The sequence below is a fragment of the Schistocerca serialis genome, chromosome 7 (assembly GCF_023864345.2).
Source record: "Schistocerca serialis cubense isolate TAMUIC-IGC-003099 chromosome 7, iqSchSeri2.2, whole genome shotgun sequence".
Lineage (NCBI taxonomy): Eukaryota > Metazoa > Arthropoda > Insecta > Orthoptera > Acrididae > Schistocerca > Schistocerca serialis.
Window position 1 is genome coordinate 605059668 of NC_064644.1, and position 19558 is coordinate 605079225.

Consider the following 19558-nt stretch of genomic DNA (forward strand, 5'->3'; position numbering starts at 1 on the left):
AGCCACTGTCTACCTCTCTCAATTTGTTCTCGGCCCTTGTTCATATTCTGCTCTCCAGGATATTTTTATAAAATATCTTAGCACATAATAGTTTCAGTGTGACTCCTCGGTAGTTTCTTCAATCCTTCCTACTGCCTTTCTTGAATATACGGACAATTAGTGCCCTCTTCCAATCTTCTGGTGTCTTATTCTCATTCCACACCACCCCCATCATGCGATACAGCCACTAATCCCGACCTCTCCTGCTGCTGTCACCATTTCGACACACATGGTGAAACTGCCCCTTTCACAATTTACCAGGAAAAGGTTGAATTTTGAGATGGGCAATCTAAATTTTTTAGAGAATTTTGCAAGTTATATAGTTAAAAAAAAAAAAAAAAAAAACCATGAACCATGGACCTTGCCGTTGGTGGGGAGGCTTGCGTGCCTCAGCGATACAGATAGCCGTACCGTAGGTACAACCACAACGGAGGGGTGTCTGTTGAGAGGCCAGACAAACGTGTGGTTCCTGAAGAGGGGCAGCAGCCTTTTCAGTAGTTGCAAGGGCAACAGTCTGGATGATTGACTGATCTGGCCTTGTAACAATAACCAAAACGGCCTTGCTGTGCTGGTACTGCGAACGGCTGAAAGCAAGGGGAAACTACAGCCGTAATTTTTCCCGAGGGCATGCAGCTTTACTGTATGATTAAATGATGATGGCATCCTCTTGGGTAAAATATTCCGGAGGTAAAATAGTCCCCCATTCGGATCTCCGGGCGGGGACTACTCAAGAGGATGTCGTTATCAGGAGAAAGAAAACTGGCGTTCTACGGATCGGAGCGTGGAATGTCAGATCCCTTAATCGGGCAGGTAGGTTAGAAAATTTAAAAAGGGAAATGGATAGGTTAAAGTTAGATATTGTGGGAATTAGTGAAGTTCGGTGGCAGGAGGAACAAGACTTCTGGTCAGGTGACTACAGGGTTATAAACACAAAGTCAAATAGGGGTAATGCAGGAGTAGGTTTAATAATGAATAGGAAAATAGGAATTCGGGTAAGCTACTACAAACAGCATAGTGAACGCATTATTGTGGCCAAGATAGATACGAAGCCCACACCTACTACAGTAGTACAAGTTTATATGCCAACTAGCTCTGCAGATGACGAAGAAATTGAAGAAATGTATGATGAAATAAAAGAAATTATTCAGATAGTGAAGGGAGACGAAAATTTAATAGTCATGGGTGACTGGAATTCGAGTGTAGGAAAAGGGAGAGAAGGAAACGTAGTAGGTGAATATGGATTGGGGCTAAGAAATGAAAGAGGAAGCCGCCTGATAGAATTTTGCACAGAGCATAAGTTAATCATAGCTAACACTTGGTTTAAGAATCATGATAGAAGGTTGTATACATGGAAGAACCCTGGAGATACTAAAAGGTATCAGATAGATTATATAATGGTAAGACAGAGATTTAGGAACCAGGTTTTAAATTGTAAGACATTTCCAGGGGCAGATGTGGACTCTGACCACAATCTATTGGTTATGACCTGTAGATTGAAACTGAAGAAACTGCAAAAAGGTGGGAATTTAAGGAGATGGGACCTGGATAAACTGAAAGAACCAGAGGTTGTACAGAGTTTCAGGGAGAGCATAAGGGAACAATTGAAAGGAATGGGGGAAAGAAATACAGTAGAAGAAGAATGGGTAGCTCTGAGGGATGAAGTAGTGAAGGCAGCAGACGATCAAGTAGGTAAACAGAAGAGGGTTAGTAGAAATCCTTGGGTAACACAAGAAATATTGAATTTAATTGATGAAAGGAGAAAATATAAAAATGCAGTAAATGAAGCAGGCAAAAAGGAATACAAACGTCTCAAAAATGAGATCGACAGGAAGTGCAAAATGGCTAAGCAGGGATGGCTAGAGGACAAATGTAAGGATGTAGAGGCTTCTCTCACTAGGGGTAAGATAGATACTGCCTACAGGAAAATTAAAGAGACCTTTGGAGATAAGAGAACCACATGTATGAACATCAAGAGCTCAGATGGAAACCCAGTTCTAAGCAAAGAAGGGAAAGCAGAAAGGTGGAAGGAGTATATAGAGGGTCTATACAAGGGCGATGCACTTGAGGACAATATTATGGAAATGGAAGAGGATGTAGATGAAGATGAAATGGGAGATACGATACTGCGTGAAGAGTTTGACAGAGCACTGAAGGACCTGAGTCGAAACAAGGCCCCCGGAGTTGACAACATTCCATTGGAACTACTGATGGCCTTGGGAGAGCCAGTCCTGACAGAACTCTACCATCTGGTGAGCAAGATGTATGTAACAGGCGAAATACCCTCAGACTTCAAGAAGAATATAATAATTCCAATCCCAAAGAAAGCAGGTGTTGACAGATGTGAAAATTACCGAACAATCAGTTTAATAAGCCACAGCTGCAAAGTACTAACACGAATTCTTTACAGACGAATGGAAAAACTAGTAGAAGCTGAACTCGGGGAAGATCAGTTTGGATTCCGTAGAAATACTGGAACATGTGAGGCAATACTGACCTTACGACTTATCTTAGAAGAAAGATTAAGGAAAGGCAAACCTACGTTTCTAGCATTTGTAGACTTAGAGAAAGCTTTTGACAATGTTGACTGGAATACTCTCTTTCAAATTCTAAAGGTGGCAGGGGTAAAATACAGGGAGCGAAAGCCTATTTACAACTTGTACAGAAACCAGATGGCAGTTATAAGAGTTGAGGGACATGAAAGGGAAGCAGTGGTTGGGAAGGGAGTAAGACAGGGTTGTAGCCTCTGCCCGATGTTATTCAATCTCTTTATTGACCAAGCAGTAAAGGAAACAAAAGAAAAATTCGGAGTAGGTATTAAAATCCATGGAGAAGAAATAAAAACTTTGAGGTTCGCCGATGACATTGTAATTCTGTCAGAGACAGCAAAGGACTTGGAAGAGCAGTTGAACGGAATGGATGGTGTCTTGAAGGGAGGATATAAGATGAACATCAACAAAAGCAAAACGAGGATAATGGAATGTAGTCGAGTTAAGTCGGGTGATGCTGAGGGTATTAGATTAGGAAATGAGACACTTAAAGTAGTAAAGGTGTTTTGCTATTTAGGGAGTAAAATAACTGATAATGGTCGAAGTAGAGAAGATATAAAATGTAGACTGGCAATGGCAAGGAAAGCGTTTCTGAATAAGAGAAATTTGTTAACATCGAGTATAGATTTAAGTGTCAGGAAGTTATTTCTGAAAGTATTTGTATGGAGTGTAGCCATGTATGGAAGTGAAACACGGACGATAAATAGTTTGGACAAGAAGAGAATAGAAGCTTTTGAAATGTGGTGCTACAGAAGAATGCTGAAGATTAGATGGGTAGATCACATAACTAATGAGGAAGTATTGAATAGGATTGGGGAGAAGAGAAGTTTGTGGCACAACTTGACCAGAAGAAGGGATCGGTTGGTAGGACATGTTCTGAGGCATCAAGGGATCACCAATTTAGTATTTGAGGGCAGCGTGGAGGGTAAAAATCATAGGGGGAGACCAAGAGATGAATACACTAAGCAGATTCAGAAGGATGTAGGTTGCAGTAGGTACTGGGAGATGAAGAAGCTTGCACAGGATAGAGTAGCATGGAGAGCTGCATCAAACCAGTCTCAGGACTGAAGACCACAACAACAACAACATAGTAAAAAATATTAATTATATCTGACAGACTAAGATTTTCCATTGCTTCATATTTTCTGCAGTTTCTCCTATGAAACACTAAATTAGTGCTGTTGTATTGTGTATGGCTGAGCCTACATTTTAGCTTTAAAGTTGAATACACCCTGACCTCACATCCAGTCATTGATAAGTTCATTGTATTGTTGTTTCTTATGTTAGTAGGAAACATTCTCTTTGGCAGAAATTGACTGTTCATGTGTCTTTCCTCACATGTATTACATTTTACAGATGCACGTCAAGGCAACTGCTACACAGCTCTTTCAAGACGAGGTCATTGTCGCAATCCATTACCGATAAAGCTGTCGAAACAAGACTGCTGTTGTGGCATGAATATGGGAAAAGGGTGGGGTGATGCCTGTGATATATGTCCTGCACCAGGAGAAGGTAAGACAGTCTCATGGTATCTATAAAATTAAGGTATGTTAATTAACTGCGTTCATGTTAGGTGACAAATAGTTTATTTTTGCAATTAAAATGTTGAAATGAAAATTCAGCTACAATAAATGGGTAGCATGAAAGATGCAAACAATATGAACAGTGAGAATATGTCCACTACAAGGAAATAAAATATGAAATTTGATGTTACACATCGAAGCTAGTCTTGAACGTTAATGACAATAAAGCTGTTTCCTGAAATATCTGAGTACTGCATGGCAAGCGATATTTATTCATAAAGATTAAAATTCTTCTGGGTATAATGCTGCATCATTGCTCAAAAAATAACAACAATAATAAACTAAAACCGATGTTTCAGCCGAAATGCAACGGCCTTCCTCGGGGCACGACTGGTTTTGCATGGGGATGGGTGCTTCTATTTAGTACAGACTATAGATGTCTGACATCACTGTTGTAAAACTTTTAATTGGCCCTCCAATATGATTGGCTAGTCATGACATAAGGGAAGATGGAAGGAAAAAGGCTATTCATGGATGTCCATGTCGTCAACGATTGGTAGCAGTTTGCCAATCAGCGTTTGGCTTCTGGTCGGCAAGTTTTCTTCCTGGTGTGCGTGGAAGTGCACTGACAGTTGCTCTACAGCTGTTCGTGCAGATACGTCCGTGTCCCATGTAGCTTCTGCCCCGCGACCGCACGCGGCCCGTTTCACTGGGATGGCCGGCAGCCAGGACGCAGGGAGTTTGTAGCCATCTTCTCTGTTGATGTTGTCAGGTTGCTTAATAATTTCGATCGCCTCCCGTATTTTGTGTTCTCACATCCACGATTCTTTCACCAGTACTCAGGCTTCCTGGAACCTGGTAGGTTGTCCACAGTCACGGTGGTGTTCTGCTATCGCCGATTTATTATGTTGTTGTAACCGTACATAGCGTTCGTGTTCTGCTACTCGTAAGCTGACGGGTCACCCTGTTTCTCCTGTGTAGGCAGCTTCGCACTCACACCATAGTTTGTAAACACCTGCAGTATTAAGATTTTTGACTACATCCCTTGGTGGAATCTATCATTTCATGGATCCTGTGACTGCTACGAAAAATTGGTTTGAAACCTCGTCGGCGGAGAACGTTGCCTAGCCATTCACTGACACGTTTTACATATGGTAAGTGTACCAGTGGAAGCTTCTCTTCTTTGCCTTCTTCTCGTGTTCTGCTCCCTTTGGTTTTAGCTACCTTTCTTATGATGTTGTCATCATAGCCGTTGGCACGAAAAGTGTGTTGTAGCTCCTTTAAATCTTCTTTGATGTTATTTTCATCGCTTATCCGGTAGGCTCGGGCAGTTAACGTATGCAGAGCAGAATACTTTTGAGCTGGGTGGTGGTGGCTCTCCGCGTACAGGTACCGATTGGTGTGCGTTGTTTTCCGGTACACTTTGTGTCCCAGTTTACCTTCGGCAGCTCTGTATACTTCCACATCCAGAAAAGGCAAGGTACCATTGTTTTCAGTCTCACGTGTGAACTTTATATTTTTATGCATGCTGTTTAAGTCGTCAGTGAACGGCTAGGCAACGTCCTTCGCCAATGAGATTTCAAACCGATTTTTCAAAGCAGTCCACAAAATGATAGGTTCCACCAAGGATGTAGTCAACAATCTTAACACTGCAGGTGTTTACGAACTACGGTGTGAGCTCAGAGCTACCTACATAGGAGAAACAGGGAGACCTGTCAGCTTACGAGTAGCAGAACACGAACGCTATGTACGATTACAACAACATAACAAATCGGCGGTAGTGGAACACCACTGTGACTGTGGACAGCCTATCAGGTTCCAGGAAGCCCGAGTACTGGTGAAAGAATCGTGGATGCAAGAACGCAAAATACGGGAGGCGATTGAAATAATTAAGCAACCTGACAACATCAACAGAGAAGATGGCTACAGACTCCCAGCGTCCTGGTTGCCAGCCATCCCAGTCCAACGGTCCGCGAGCGGTCGCAGGGCAGAAGCTACACGGGACACGGATGTATCTGCACGAACAGCTATAGAGCAACTGTCAGTCCACTTCCGCACACACCAGGAGGAAAACTTGCCGACCAGAAGCCGAACACTGATTGGCGGACTGCTACCAATGGTTGGCGACATGGATATCCACAAATAGCCTTTTTCCTTCCATCTTCCCTTATGTTATGACTAGCCAATCATATTAGAGGGTCAATTAAAAGTTTTACAACAGTGTTGTCAGACATCTATAGTCTGTAATAAATAGAAGCACCCATCCCCATGCAAAACCAGTCGTGCCCTGAGGAAGGCCGTCGCAATTCGGCCGAAATGTCGGTTTTAGTTTATTATTGTTGTTAGTTTTTAACAATGACGTGGCATAATACCCAGAATAATTTTAATCACTGGGACACCGGCTGCGGAAGCCTACATTCTTATATGATATTTATCCAAGTTTGCCATCCAAGAATATGTCTTCGATGATGTTAAAAGTTTTACCTGACACTACCATTTCTCCTTTGATATCAAAATCAGTAGAGGCTTTTTCTTATTTCTGCATAACTGACACATTTTTAGGCAAAATGACTGAACATTGAGACTGTGAACTTAAATCACTCCCTCTGCCTATATCTGATCCATGTCAAGTAGTTTAGGTCTGGCAGAGACTCGTATTGTGTTGTTTCAAACCATCAAAAATAACCTGGTATCACCAGAAATAAATATTACTGATCACCAGTAAACCCCCAGTTCTTCAAAGAATCAAATTTCCCTGTATGAAACAGATTCAAACTTCTGATTGCTTTACAGTTGAGTTAATGTGTTAAACATTTGACTCTAAGCCTGTAAGCGAGAAAGTTTGAGGAAATGTTTGAAACTATATTTAAAAGTTTGTAGGAAGTTGTGAAATGCTCTCATTATGAAAGACTGGATGAATATAGTCCAGGTAATTAGTGCTCCATTTTAAGCAAAAGCTAGTTTTTCGCACATCTCTATGTGTATGACATCATATCTCCTGAACTATGTGTCGTTCTGTGACATAATTTTGCAGTTACATTCAGTGATACGTGTAGATACTGTCGCGACAGTGTGCTGCAAATAGATTTAGTAGTGAAGCAGTAATAAATTAAAACTTCATTTCTTATATTGAAGTTTTACTGCACACCATTTTAAGTGAAAGCTAGTTTTACATGCTTGTAAATGTGTATGACATGACATCTCTCTGAACTATGTGGTGTACAATGATATAATTCTACAGGTACAGGATCATTCTAAATGATGCACCCATTTTCGAAACTTCGTATGTATTCAAGTACAAATCCAAAATGAACAAGTTTTATACCAATGAAAAGAGGAAGTTTCAAAGTTTTTGGCAGGTGGGTAGTGATGGTTTCAGGAACGACAGGTAGAGTTCACGTGGCAATAGGGCAGACATTCCATTTCATTGTCAGTTGCGAGTGAGATGGTAACTGTGGAGCACCAGGTTTTCTGCATTCTTGAGTTCACGAAAAGTGAGTCCCAAATTGCAGTGGAGCAGACATTTTGTACCAAATTTGGTGTTCAACCACCAACTCACAAAAGCATTAGCCGTTGGTTTCAGCAATTTAAACAGACTGGGAGTGTGTGCAAAGGAAAAAGCATAGGCTGACCACGTGTGTCAGAGGATGATGTCCGATGGATTCGAGAAAGTTTTGTGCACAGTCACAGTAAGTCTACCAGCAGGGTCAGTTGAGAACTTGGGATACCCCAACCAACTGTATAGAAAGCTCTGATATGTCATTTGCTATACAGGCCCTACCGATTACAACTTGTGCAGACTCTCAACCCCAGTGTCAAACTAATTAATCACAAATTATTAAATTTATTAAATTGTCATTAAACATTATGAAAAACAAACTTTGAAACTTCCTCTTTTCAGTGGTATAAAGCTTGTTCATTTTGGATTTGTATTTGAACAAGTATGAAGTTTTGAAAATGGGTCCATCATGTAGAATAACCCTGTAGATTCAGTTGTATGTGCAGATACTGTCTGCAAACTGTGTTGCAAATAGACTTAGTGTTGAAGAAATAATAAATTAAAATGTCATGCTTAATGCTGCAGTTTGATTGCATGAACAGCAAAAATTTAGCAATCGATCAACATCATTCCTTTTGTTGTTTTGCGTGTGTGTGTGTGTGTGTGAGTGTGTGAGTGTAGGAGGGGGGTGGGGGTGGAGCATCAGCAGGGGTGTCAGGAAAATAAGAGTTTCGTAAGGGTTTGAAATTATGTGTCAGGTTTGTTGGAAGTTTCTAAGTGCTCTCATTTTCAGTTACTGGACAAATGTAATCCAAGATTTGTGTGCCATCAGCAACACTTCCTCAAGACGGACACACAGTTTCTAACTGTAATTATTGTCTTATTGTTTTAAACATAATAATGACACTTTACATCTTAATGAGTAGATCATGACAGCATCTTAAAATTGAAAATTTGGTCAAAAATTACGTGAGATATTCAAAATCAAATTTTTGTCGCCCCTGGAAGCCATTAGACAGACAACCTGAACTGGTAGCAGGTTCCAGGATAGCAGTTCATTTATCTATATAAGTAAAATGAGGTACTGTGTGTGGGTTTCCTGGGGTTCCATCTGTGTAACAGCTTAAAAATGGAGTCTACGCATCAGTGGACTATTCAAGAGGCACAGTTCAGCATGTTTTGCCCTTTGAAGTATTTCTCACTGTGGAGACCTGATGGGGGTGTCAGATTATTTCACATATTTTTTCCCTTATGTCTTTTAGAGATATCTCCTGAGGGTATGCACCTATGATGAATAGGGTTGTTATTCCCTAGAAGCAAGCAAGTGGGACTGCTATTTGAAGTGCATGGCCATACATCTGGTGGAGAATCTCTTGGGTATCCTAAAATTCCTGCACTCACTTCTTAGTACATACCCACCTCCATAGTCGAGGACACTAACACACGTTTGTGTGGTGACATCCAGCCTGGGGGTAAGCTGGTTCGAATCCTGGTGGTAAAAAAATTTTCACTGCCAGTATTTGGTTGTGGGGAGGAGAGGTGGTGTCATAAAATTCATGATCACCATACTTTGTGCAAATGTGCTGGCTTAAAACCAAACCTCTCCTCAGTGTCTCATAAAGTGAGGGCATGTGACACTGTTGATGGTTGTCCGTCATTTGGATGGGAATGTTAAGCTTGGCGGCCCCGTCAGTGCTATTCGTGAAGAGTAGGCTGTGTGCTGGCACTGGGTTTCACCTTCTCCCATCTTTCATCATCGTAATCATCTGCACCACCATCATCATCATGGAGCATGTCACAAATAAACAAACAAGTTTCTCAGTAAATTTGCTCCTTAATGGTTTTTGTTGCTGACAATAAAAATCAGTTTCAGCTGAGCGCAGTCTATACAGTCACAATACAGGACACAAAAGCTATTTCATTTCGAACCAGTTATTAGAATGCAGTGGCCTATAACAACAACGTACAGTATTGTAGATTAGTAGGCCCCAATGCTTGGATATTCCAAAGTGAAATTGATGCAATTGTTTTTTCGGTGCACTCTAAATAGAAATAACTAGTTAAGGTAAACTAGCTCATGTAAGTGCTTTTCTCATAAATGGTTCTAGGCTAAAGGGATATTAATAGTTAAAAACCTTGTGTTTCAGAGGCCTACACCAAACTCTGCCGCATGCCTGGACCAATTGTGCAGGGAATTGATGAGTGTGGACTCCGGCCAGATATCTGTGGACCTGGAAAATGCATTGACACACCTGATGGTTACCGCTGTGAATGTCATCCTGGCTACCGCAAGGGCGTGTCAGAAGTGTGTGAAGGCTAGTTATCCATTCTTTATGTGCTGCTGGTTGGCTAGAGTACTGCATTCAGAGTTTGTTCCATGACATGATTTCATATTTAAATGATAAACTTAACTTTTTTTTAGTTGACCAAAGTACATATGATTAATAAAATATAACTTGAATGTATTAGCTAAATATTGATTAAAAATCGCTCACCTTCTGACATTGGTTTTCACACTAATAACATGTTAAAGAAAACATTATCAGTAAGTAAATGACAGCAGCAAATACTATCTGCATAAGGCCATAGTATTTGGTGCCATCTCCTTATTATCATCGCTCATCTGACTCAGGGTTAGTCAATGGCACAATGCTCTATAACTATTCTGACAAAAGGTGACTTCAGGGTGGATTAACTTGGCTTGCAAACTTCATGGGCCTGAGATGATGTGGGCCCTGTGAACCAAGGTATAAAGTAGAGTCCACACGGAATAACATGGCCGGTAGGTGCGCACTTGGCAGAGCACGCATGTGGAGAGCAGTAGTGGTAGGGGTTATGGGTGGGCACTGTAGGGGAAATGCTGAGCAGGGGATGTGTCATTCTAAACTGAAGCGTACACTCACATTTTTTGTAAATATTAAGTGGAGATCCTCCATGCCCATACGTGCATGATGACCATTGGAAAAGATCTGTATCCTCTGCTTTGGTTAGTATCTAAAAAGAATCCTATTAAAAATGCAACTGTAGCCACACTTACAGCGTGGCTTCAGTTGCCTTACAGGCCTTATGGGCTGAAAGATCTATTTGGAACAGTCTTTTGTTGTGCCTATCTGCAACTCAGCATCTCTGCTATATGATGAGTAGCAACTTTCCTTTTCGTAATATGGTTACATTCCATCTAGATTTTCCATGTTTTAACATCATAACGTAATATGCACCAAACGGAAGATTATAGCAAGCCATGTTTTTCACTGCAAACTTTTTCAAATTTCGCACAGTATCTTACTTCCATGTAAAAATCTCAATAACTATGACCATTAACAAAATGATGAGTGCATCGTCATGAACCTGACATATAAAGCTATGAGTAACATAGAAACGAAATATTTTTACCAAGTAGTTTCTGTAAAATCTTCCAAGACAGATTGCAGGATGTGTGCCTCAATTTTGTCATTGCTGAATGGCCAAATGGTGACAGATACTGTCGTCCTCTCCTTCCAAACAAACTAATGAACTTGCCCAGTGCTTTAGACAAAAATTGGTCACTGTGCATCAGCCTCGTATTCTGCGTGGACTCTACCATTTCACATTGAGCCGGATGGTGACAATTGTTTTCCTGTGGATACAAATCAGTGTGAGTTGGCTTCCTATAAATGGTGCGTTCCATTGTAGTATCAAACATTTTCTGGTCAACTATTCAAGGAAGGGGAGGCAGCCATCCTTTTCTACATTCATTGGGAGATGAATATCCATGTGGACTGAATTTAGATGTTCTAAATAGCCATTTAAATTATCAGTTCCACGAGGTCAGATAGGACAGGAATCATCTACATATCTGAGAAAACATGCAGATTTCAATGCTGCCAACTCCAAAGCACATTCCTCGCCATCTTTCATAAACTAAAAAGGCAATAATAGTTGACAATAGGCTCCTCACCATAATTCCATTTTTCTGTGCACAGAACTGGTCATTGAATAAAAAGTAAGTGGAAGTAAACACATGTCAAAATAGGTTTGTTAATCCAGCAGCAGACTGAAAACTCAATTAACTGTAACAAACCAGAAGGAGGAAAGTGACTGTAGAGAGAGAAACCACATCAAAACGTACCAAAATATCAGAGTATTCAAATTCAATCCCTTTAATCAGTGTAAGAAATCTGCTGAGTTCGTTATTTTAAGCACACACTGACCTATTAGTAGGCTAACCAGAATAACGAGGTGTTTCACTGCATGGTAGATCAGAGCACCAATGTTACTGACAGTAGGCCTAGGAGGAACTAGTTTCTTCTTGACCTTCAGAATACCGTTGGTGGTGCAAATTATCGCTGAGCACACGCAGTGCAAGACTGGACCATGGTCTTGTTGTACTTGTCCATAGCTGGCCAGTATGTATGACAGTATGGCAGGTGTTTCATGCAGTTTATGCCCCAGTGACCTTTGTGTAGAAGCGCAAGTATTCTGGGGTGCAGAGCTGGAGGAATAATGACCCTAGACTGTTCCTGTTCCATTTGCAGAAGGTCAACACCATTGTGGAGGAGCAGCCTGTTCTTTAAGGCAAAGAAAATTTTGAGTAGACTGTGCCATCACACATACATGCTTAACACATTTGGTAACTGTACGGAGAGTAGGGGGTGCTTGAGTCTGAGCCATGACTCCTGCATCATTGAGAGGAAAATACTAAGGGACAACAAAGAATCAGAATCCAGCTGATATGTAATAACTTTCTGGGTGTAAAAATCAGGCTACAATCTAGCTGGAAGCTGATCCAAAATGTTGGCATTGATGTGGTCACTTGTTGGCTTATATATGATGTCATAGGTATATGCCGATAAGAACAATGACCGTCATTGCAGTCTGTGTACTATACTGTACAGGAGGCTAGAACACAATTCTATCATTGCCATCAATGGCTTGTGGCCTCTCAGCATTTGGCTCAACACAGATAGGTATGAAACCTATGAACCACGTAAACCATAGCGAATGCCTTTTTTCCAATCTGGCAGTAGTTACAGTGGGAAACATTGAGTGTCTTGGAAATGAACATAGTAGGATGTTCAGAGCCACTAACTTCCTTGTGGGACAGCACTGCACCCAGCCCCCTGCTTCCAGACATCCATAGCAAGAAGAAGAGGGTTCCTTATGAAAATGGGATGAGGCGTGGCTTCAATTGGAGGACTTTTTCAAGCATGAGAGAAGCTGTGGCATACTCTGGAGACAGCATTGAGCTGGCAGGATATTTTTGCAATAGGGGGAACAAAAAGGCCGCAGTACCTAATTTTTCTGTAAAGGATTGCAGTTCCTTGAGACTCTGGGGCCTGGGCATGTTCTCCATGGCACAGATGTGCTGCTTGGTAGAACAGATTATAAATACTAGGTGTACAATGGACTGTTGAAGAAATTTGCTCTTACATAGGTTACATTTGATGCCTGCACTGGTTAATCGAGAAAACAAAGATTGCAAGTTCCGAAGGTGCTCACTGGTGGATTCTCCCAGTCCCTATGATATCATCCAAATAACTGCAGGACAAAGGAGTGTCCTGAATTAGTTGTTCTACATAACAATGCAGTACTACCAGTGTGCTGGATACACCGAAAGGCAGAAGGTTGTGCCAATAGAGACCAAAAAAGCTGTTGATCACTGTAAAGCCGTAAGGTTTCAGGTATAACGGTAACTGGAAAGTATGCTTCCAGCAAGTGAAACTTAGTATAAGTCACCGTTTTTCCACTTGGAAATGAGTTCCTCTGGGCACAGAATTGGAAAAGTATCTTTGATTTCCTGGACATTAATGGTCTTAAAATTGCCACATGGTCAGAAAATCTGTCTGGTTTCATTACTTTATGAGGGGAGAAGTCCATTGGCTGAAGGACTTGGGTAATCGCATCAAGGTCCTCCAACCTGTCCAATTCTACTTTGACCATACCTCATAGGATGTGCAGGGTAAGGCGCACCTTTGAGAAGCAAGGCATGGACCCAGGTTTTAAATGAATTTTTACTCCTACGTCTGTAACGTGATCTGAGCCTGGAGTGAAATATGAGACAGTTAATTCTTCAATGCTGTGGAATGGAATATCCTTAGGCATCAAATACAAATTTTCCAAAAGGGAGGAACTAAAGTGTTTGAATGCATCTAACCTAAGTATGTTCTCAACATTATTGGAAGTAACGACAAAAAATGAAAGTTCCCTAGGAAATTTTTGTAAGGTGCTTCTATATCAAAAACCCTATTTATCTGTATGTCATTGTTACTATATGCAGTTACTCTCCCATTAAAAGGTTGTAGTAGAGGGGAACATAACACAACAATGGTAGTACTACTTATGATAGAAGAGAATGCACTGGTGGTGTGGAATGTCAAACCCATTCATTTGTAGGGTCAGTAACAACTTGACAGATTTACCCGTTTCCAGACAAGCTGTTTGAATAGGCTGCACTGCTTCATTTGGTGAATATCGACACAATCCATGAAAGGAGGAAATGGTAGAACTAGATTCAAAATTATGCCTATGCTGACATGTAGTGGGCAACTGACACACTTAAATGCTGCACAAAAAACGGGTAGCTGATCAATGTGGCAGTGTGAGTGAAGGTGCCAGTGGTAACATTGAGGACAAGAGGCTGAATATACTGATTGAAGTTCCATTTGGACAGAGAACTCTGAAAAGTCTCAGAAATAGGATTATGCTGAGGAAAAGAACATCTACATGGCATAGCATGTTTACTGGATTGGCCAGATCGCATTTTGGATTTCCTGTAACAGTAGACGCTGCTGACTGAAACTCCCACCTACTGTCAGTTTCCTATATGAATTCAAAAGCCAGAGCCATTTTAAGTGCCTTATCTATAGAAGGGTCTGAATGCTGTACAACCTGAGCACACACTTCGTTACAGGTGAATATTGGGGGAGCAAGTCCCAAATTATGGAGTCGGCATACAATTTGCGATATGTTTCTTCTGAGCACACAAAAGCATGGTGACACTTAAAGCCCTAAAGGTCAGTGAGCCAGTCCTTATAGGAATCTGACTGCCATTTACAGTGCCTGTAAAATTCCAATGCAGTGGAAGTCACTCAGGATTGAGACCTGCAGTAATGTGACAATATTTTACTAAGTTCAGCAAAAGTCAGCCTATCAGGATTTGTCATGGGAGAAAACTTATGGACCAACACACTATGCAAATACCATGAAAGGCAATATTATTATTTTCAAACTGAACCTGTTATCTTGAAAGCAGTGAAATGATGACTGAGGCTCCATAAGACAAAGCTGTTAAATGCTGTTGTAGTCAGGCCAATTGTTGCTGCTGTTGTTCCGGTAGTTGTTGTTACTGTTCCTGCTGTTGTAGAAGCCACTGCTTCATAAATTTTTAGGCCATATTGCTTGATATATAAATCCACTGTGTGTCTGAAAATACTTGTTGCCACGGTTGAAGTCTGCTATTATGAACAGAACTACACTGACACAGTAGATGCGCACAGTTAATATAAATTCATGTGAGTTCAGAGTTACATAAATAGAAGGGAGCCAGCCAAAAGTAGAGTCGACAGATAGTCCAGAGTCAAAGTGGATGTAGGCAGCTGATAGCAGCCAGCAAAGTGAAAGTTCAATGTAAGAAAGCACATCAAAGAATGAATGCTCTGAGCTGTGAGTGCACAGTTATAGTCAGCCAGTGGCCTTTGGATACTGACAGGTGAGGTGACGCGCTCTCCAATGGCATGACGTCTTCCCACAGCGCCACTTGCGATGATTTGCAGATCACAGCATTGTCATTGCTCAATCTCTTAACAGTTGTGATACCTCCATATCATTATTGGAACCAGTCTAACACATTTTCTCTGTCATATTTTATCCATTTGTCTCTCACCACTGTTTGATTGCTCAAATCAGTTCTTCACACAGGGCATAACCATTTATTTCTAAATTTGAACTTTTATTACTACTTCATTTTTCCCAAATTCCTCACCAGCTCTGTATTTTTCCTGAATCTGAATTTCATCTGAATTTTACTCCTTCTTGCTATACCTACTATTTACTAATATTGTTTCCTAACTATTTTTTACAATTTTTGTTCTTAATTTTTCCGAAAGTAAATTTTTATTCTAGAAGATAGCAGTTTATCAAGTACTTCATTGTACTTCTCTAACTTGATCTACAGTTTATGTTAGTAGGGCCTTGTCGTAAACATGAATGATGGTAGACAAGAGACTGTATGCATTAGGGCCAATAGAAACCTTCATACTAGGAATCTGAATCTGGACATTGTGTACTGAAAGTTTCATGTTTGCTAAAGAAAAAAAAGTTGGGAAGCTATTCACAAGCATTACAGAGATAAGTTAGTGAGAAGTCAGAATGGAGGCAAATGTATTAGGTCTATCCATCACTGTTTTATTTCACATTCCAGACTCTATGAATGAAATATTCTTCTAAACATTAATTGCAAGACAGCTCATTACTCACTTTAACAATGAAGTGCTGAGTGATAGAAAGGCACACAAAAAGCTCAGGGTACTGTTTACTGAGCTGTCAAACTGTCATTTCAATTCAGAGCATAAGGGCTTTGGAAGAAATATCTACTCCTGACACTTCAGTATCCTGTGTGTACGATGGCAGTAGACTGTGACCAGTGTAATATTACTTTTGCCACCAAGCTCACCTATTCATTACTATTCTTAATAGTTAATGTGGATGTTTGAATCTAAGACATAAAGTTTCTAGACTTACCAAGAATTTTTCATATGTCCATAATAGTCTCATTTTTATACATCCTAATTTATCTTCGGCCATTAGAATCAAAACAATATATTCTGTGAATTTTAACTAAAAGGCAAAATGGTCATGATGATCAACAGTCTCTAATGTATGATCAGGAGAAACACAAAACAATTTTAAACAAGATGAACATTTGAAATTTAGATTATTTTTCTTTATTGATAACGGACATACAGGAAAGGGTAACAGCTATGGAAGTGTGTTGATAATTATACATAAATCATCATTAGAGTCTGTCTAATTTCATCCAAAACATACCAATGTTGCTAGTTGTATTGTAATTTTATTGTCCTTGTTGTCTACAAAAGCGGCTTATGCATAAAACATCAAGCAAATCATTTTATTAAAAGTTTTGCATCACCCCCGTTCCCAGAACTCCTGAAGACAGACATTGACTGTGGATATTGTACCACAGACACAGTCCCTTTGACTGTTCAGAGATGTCACTAAACCCACCCAAAGCAGTAAACAACCATGCATGAGCAGCACTCGTTAGACGGAGGGGGTCTGACAGCCGATCAGTTCCAGTCATTCCACCAGGAAGGAGGTACACAGCTCATGTTGTCTACAATTCAACCATGGTGAGGTCCATCTTTGCAACCACGACACCATGCAGCGCGGTACAGATGGGTCCAACAACATGTCAAATGGAATGCTCAGGATTGCGATCACGTTCTCTTCTCCGATGAGTGTCGCATATGCCTTCGACCAGACAATTGTCGGAAACACGTTTGGAGGCAACCCAGTCAGGCTGAATGCCTTAGACACACTGTCTAGTGAGTGCAGCAATGTGGAGGTACCCTGCCATTTTGGGGTGGCATTATGTGGGGCCGACGTATGCCGCTGGTGGTCATAGAAGGCGCCGCAATGGCTGTACGATATGTGAATGCCATCCTCCACCCGATAGTGCAACGTATCGGCAGCATATTGTCGAGGCATCCATCTTCATGGATGTCAATTCGTGCCCCCATTGTGCACATCTTGTGATTGACTTCCTTCAGGATAACGACATCACTCAACTAGAGTGGCTGACATGTTCTCCCTACATGAATCCTATCAAACATGCTGGGGATAGATTGAAAAGGATTGTTCATGGCCGATGTGACCCACCAACCACTCTGAGGGATCTACACCAAATCGCCTTTACGGAGTGGGACAATCTGGATCCATTGTGCCTTGATGATCTTATGGATAGTATGCCATAACGAATACAGGTACGCAGCAATGCAATACTGGGTATTAGAGGTACCGGTGTGTGCAGCAATCTGGACCACCACCTCTGAAGGTCTCACTGTATTGTGGTACAACATGCAATGTGTGGTTTTCATGAACAATAAAAAGGGCAGAAATGATGTTTATATTGATCTCTTTCCAATTTTCTGTACAGGTTCCAGAACTCTCGGAACCGAGGTGATGCAAAACTTTTTTTGATGTGTGTATATAAACGAAAATAATCAATTATTGACAATGTAATGTAAATGAATAGATTAAAGAAATCTACTCACCAAACAGTGACAGTAGAACACACATACAAAAAGGTTTAACTTTTACATGCTTTCAGAGCTAGTGGCCCCTTCTTCTGGCAAAAGAGTTGAAGGGGAAGGAAGAGTGATGAAGGAAAAGGACTGGAGAAGTTTAGGAAAAGGAGTACGTCCAGAAAAGTCACCCAGAACGCCAGGTCAGGGAAGACTTACGGGTTGGGATGAAGAGGAAAGACTGGTTGTTGGGGACTGCACCGGACGAGATTTGCAAACCTGAGAGCTTATCGGTAGAAGATAGGGTAGTGTGCAAGACAGAGATTACTGCTAAAACATTGTGCATGAGTTGATGAGAGTGAAAAGCTAAGTGCGTTGTATGTAATAGAGGTGGCAAGGGGAACGGCAAAAAATAGACAGGTCAGGAAATGACAGCGATAGAAAAATAAAAGGGAGTGAAGAAAGGAGTAGTTACTGTGAAGAAATGCTGAGACAGAAGCAATTAATTTAAATTACGGACAGGTGGGTGGTGAGAATGGAGGACAGGTTGTAGTGCTAGTTCCCACCTTTGGAGTTCTCAGAAACTAGTTTCTGGGAGAGATGTGTATGGTGAAATAGACACCGAGGTCGTGACTGTCATGTTGTAGAGCTTGCTCTGCAGCAGGATATTGTGTGTTGCTGGTATATACCCTCTGCCTATGCCCAATCATCCTGACTGATGTGTGGCTGGTAGTCATCCGGATGTAAGAGGCCAAACAGTGTTTATGTAGCAGCTGGTATATGACGTGTCGTTTCACGGATGGCTCTCCTTTGATAGTATGTTTTCCAGTTACAGGGCTGTAACAGCTGGTGGTAATAGGAGGGTGCATAGGGCAAATCTTGCAGTGGGAGCGATCAGAGGGGTACAAGCCATAGGGAAGGGAGATGGGTGCAGAAGGAGCATAGGGTCTGACAAGGACATTGCGGAGATTGGGAGGGCAACGAAAAACTATACTAGGTGTGGTGGTCAAAATCTCAGACAGAATGGATCTCATTAAAGGGCATCATTTTAGGAACTCATGGCCTTTTTGCAATAGTTAATTAATGCATTCAAGACCAGGGTAATACTGAGTGACAAGTGGTGTTCTCCAAGGCTGTGTTTTGGAAGGATCAGCAGTACCAGGATTGAATGTGATGGCCCTGGAAATGAGCTTTTGAAGTTGGCTGTTGGGGTAATTATGTCCAGTGAAGGCTGAGGTGGGACTGGTGGTGTATTGCTGTAGAGAGTATGTTTGTGGAGAGGTGTTTTTTGGAAAGATTAGTAGAACCAGGATTGGGTGTGATGACCCTGGAAATGAGCTTTTGAACTAGGCTGTTGGGGTAATTATGTCCAATGAAGGCTGAGGTGAGAATGGTGGTGTATTTCTGTAGAGAGTCTGCATCCAAACAAATACACCATCTGGATTCTTCCCCCAGACACCAGTCTCTCATAACTCCACAGGTGGGAACTAGCACTGCAATATTTCAATGGTTTTCGCCACCCACCTTGACTTGTTATTGTTGTTGTGGTCTTCAGTCCTGAGACTGGTTTGATGCAGCTCTCCATGCTACTCTATCCTATGCAAGCTTCTTCATCTCCCAGTACCTACTGCAACCTACATCCTTCTGAATCTGCTTAGTGTATTCATCTCTTGGTCTCCCTCTACGATTTTTACCCTCCACGGTGCCCTC

General features: G+C 41.2%; 1 protein-coding gene across 1 annotated transcript in view; it reads left to right on the plus strand.

Moving 5' to 3' along the window:
• Positions 1-19558, plus strand: part of LOC126412131 (fibrillin-2-like) — a 675186-nt gene that overhangs the window by 320156 nt on the left and 335472 nt on the right. Inside the window, exons 10-11 of the mRNA XM_050081574.1 lie at positions 3942-4097; positions 9755-9922. Of these exons, the coding sequence (XP_049937531.1) occupies positions 3942-4097; positions 9755-9922 (324 nt within the window). The remainder of the gene's footprint in view (positions 1-3941; positions 4098-9754; positions 9923-19558) is intronic.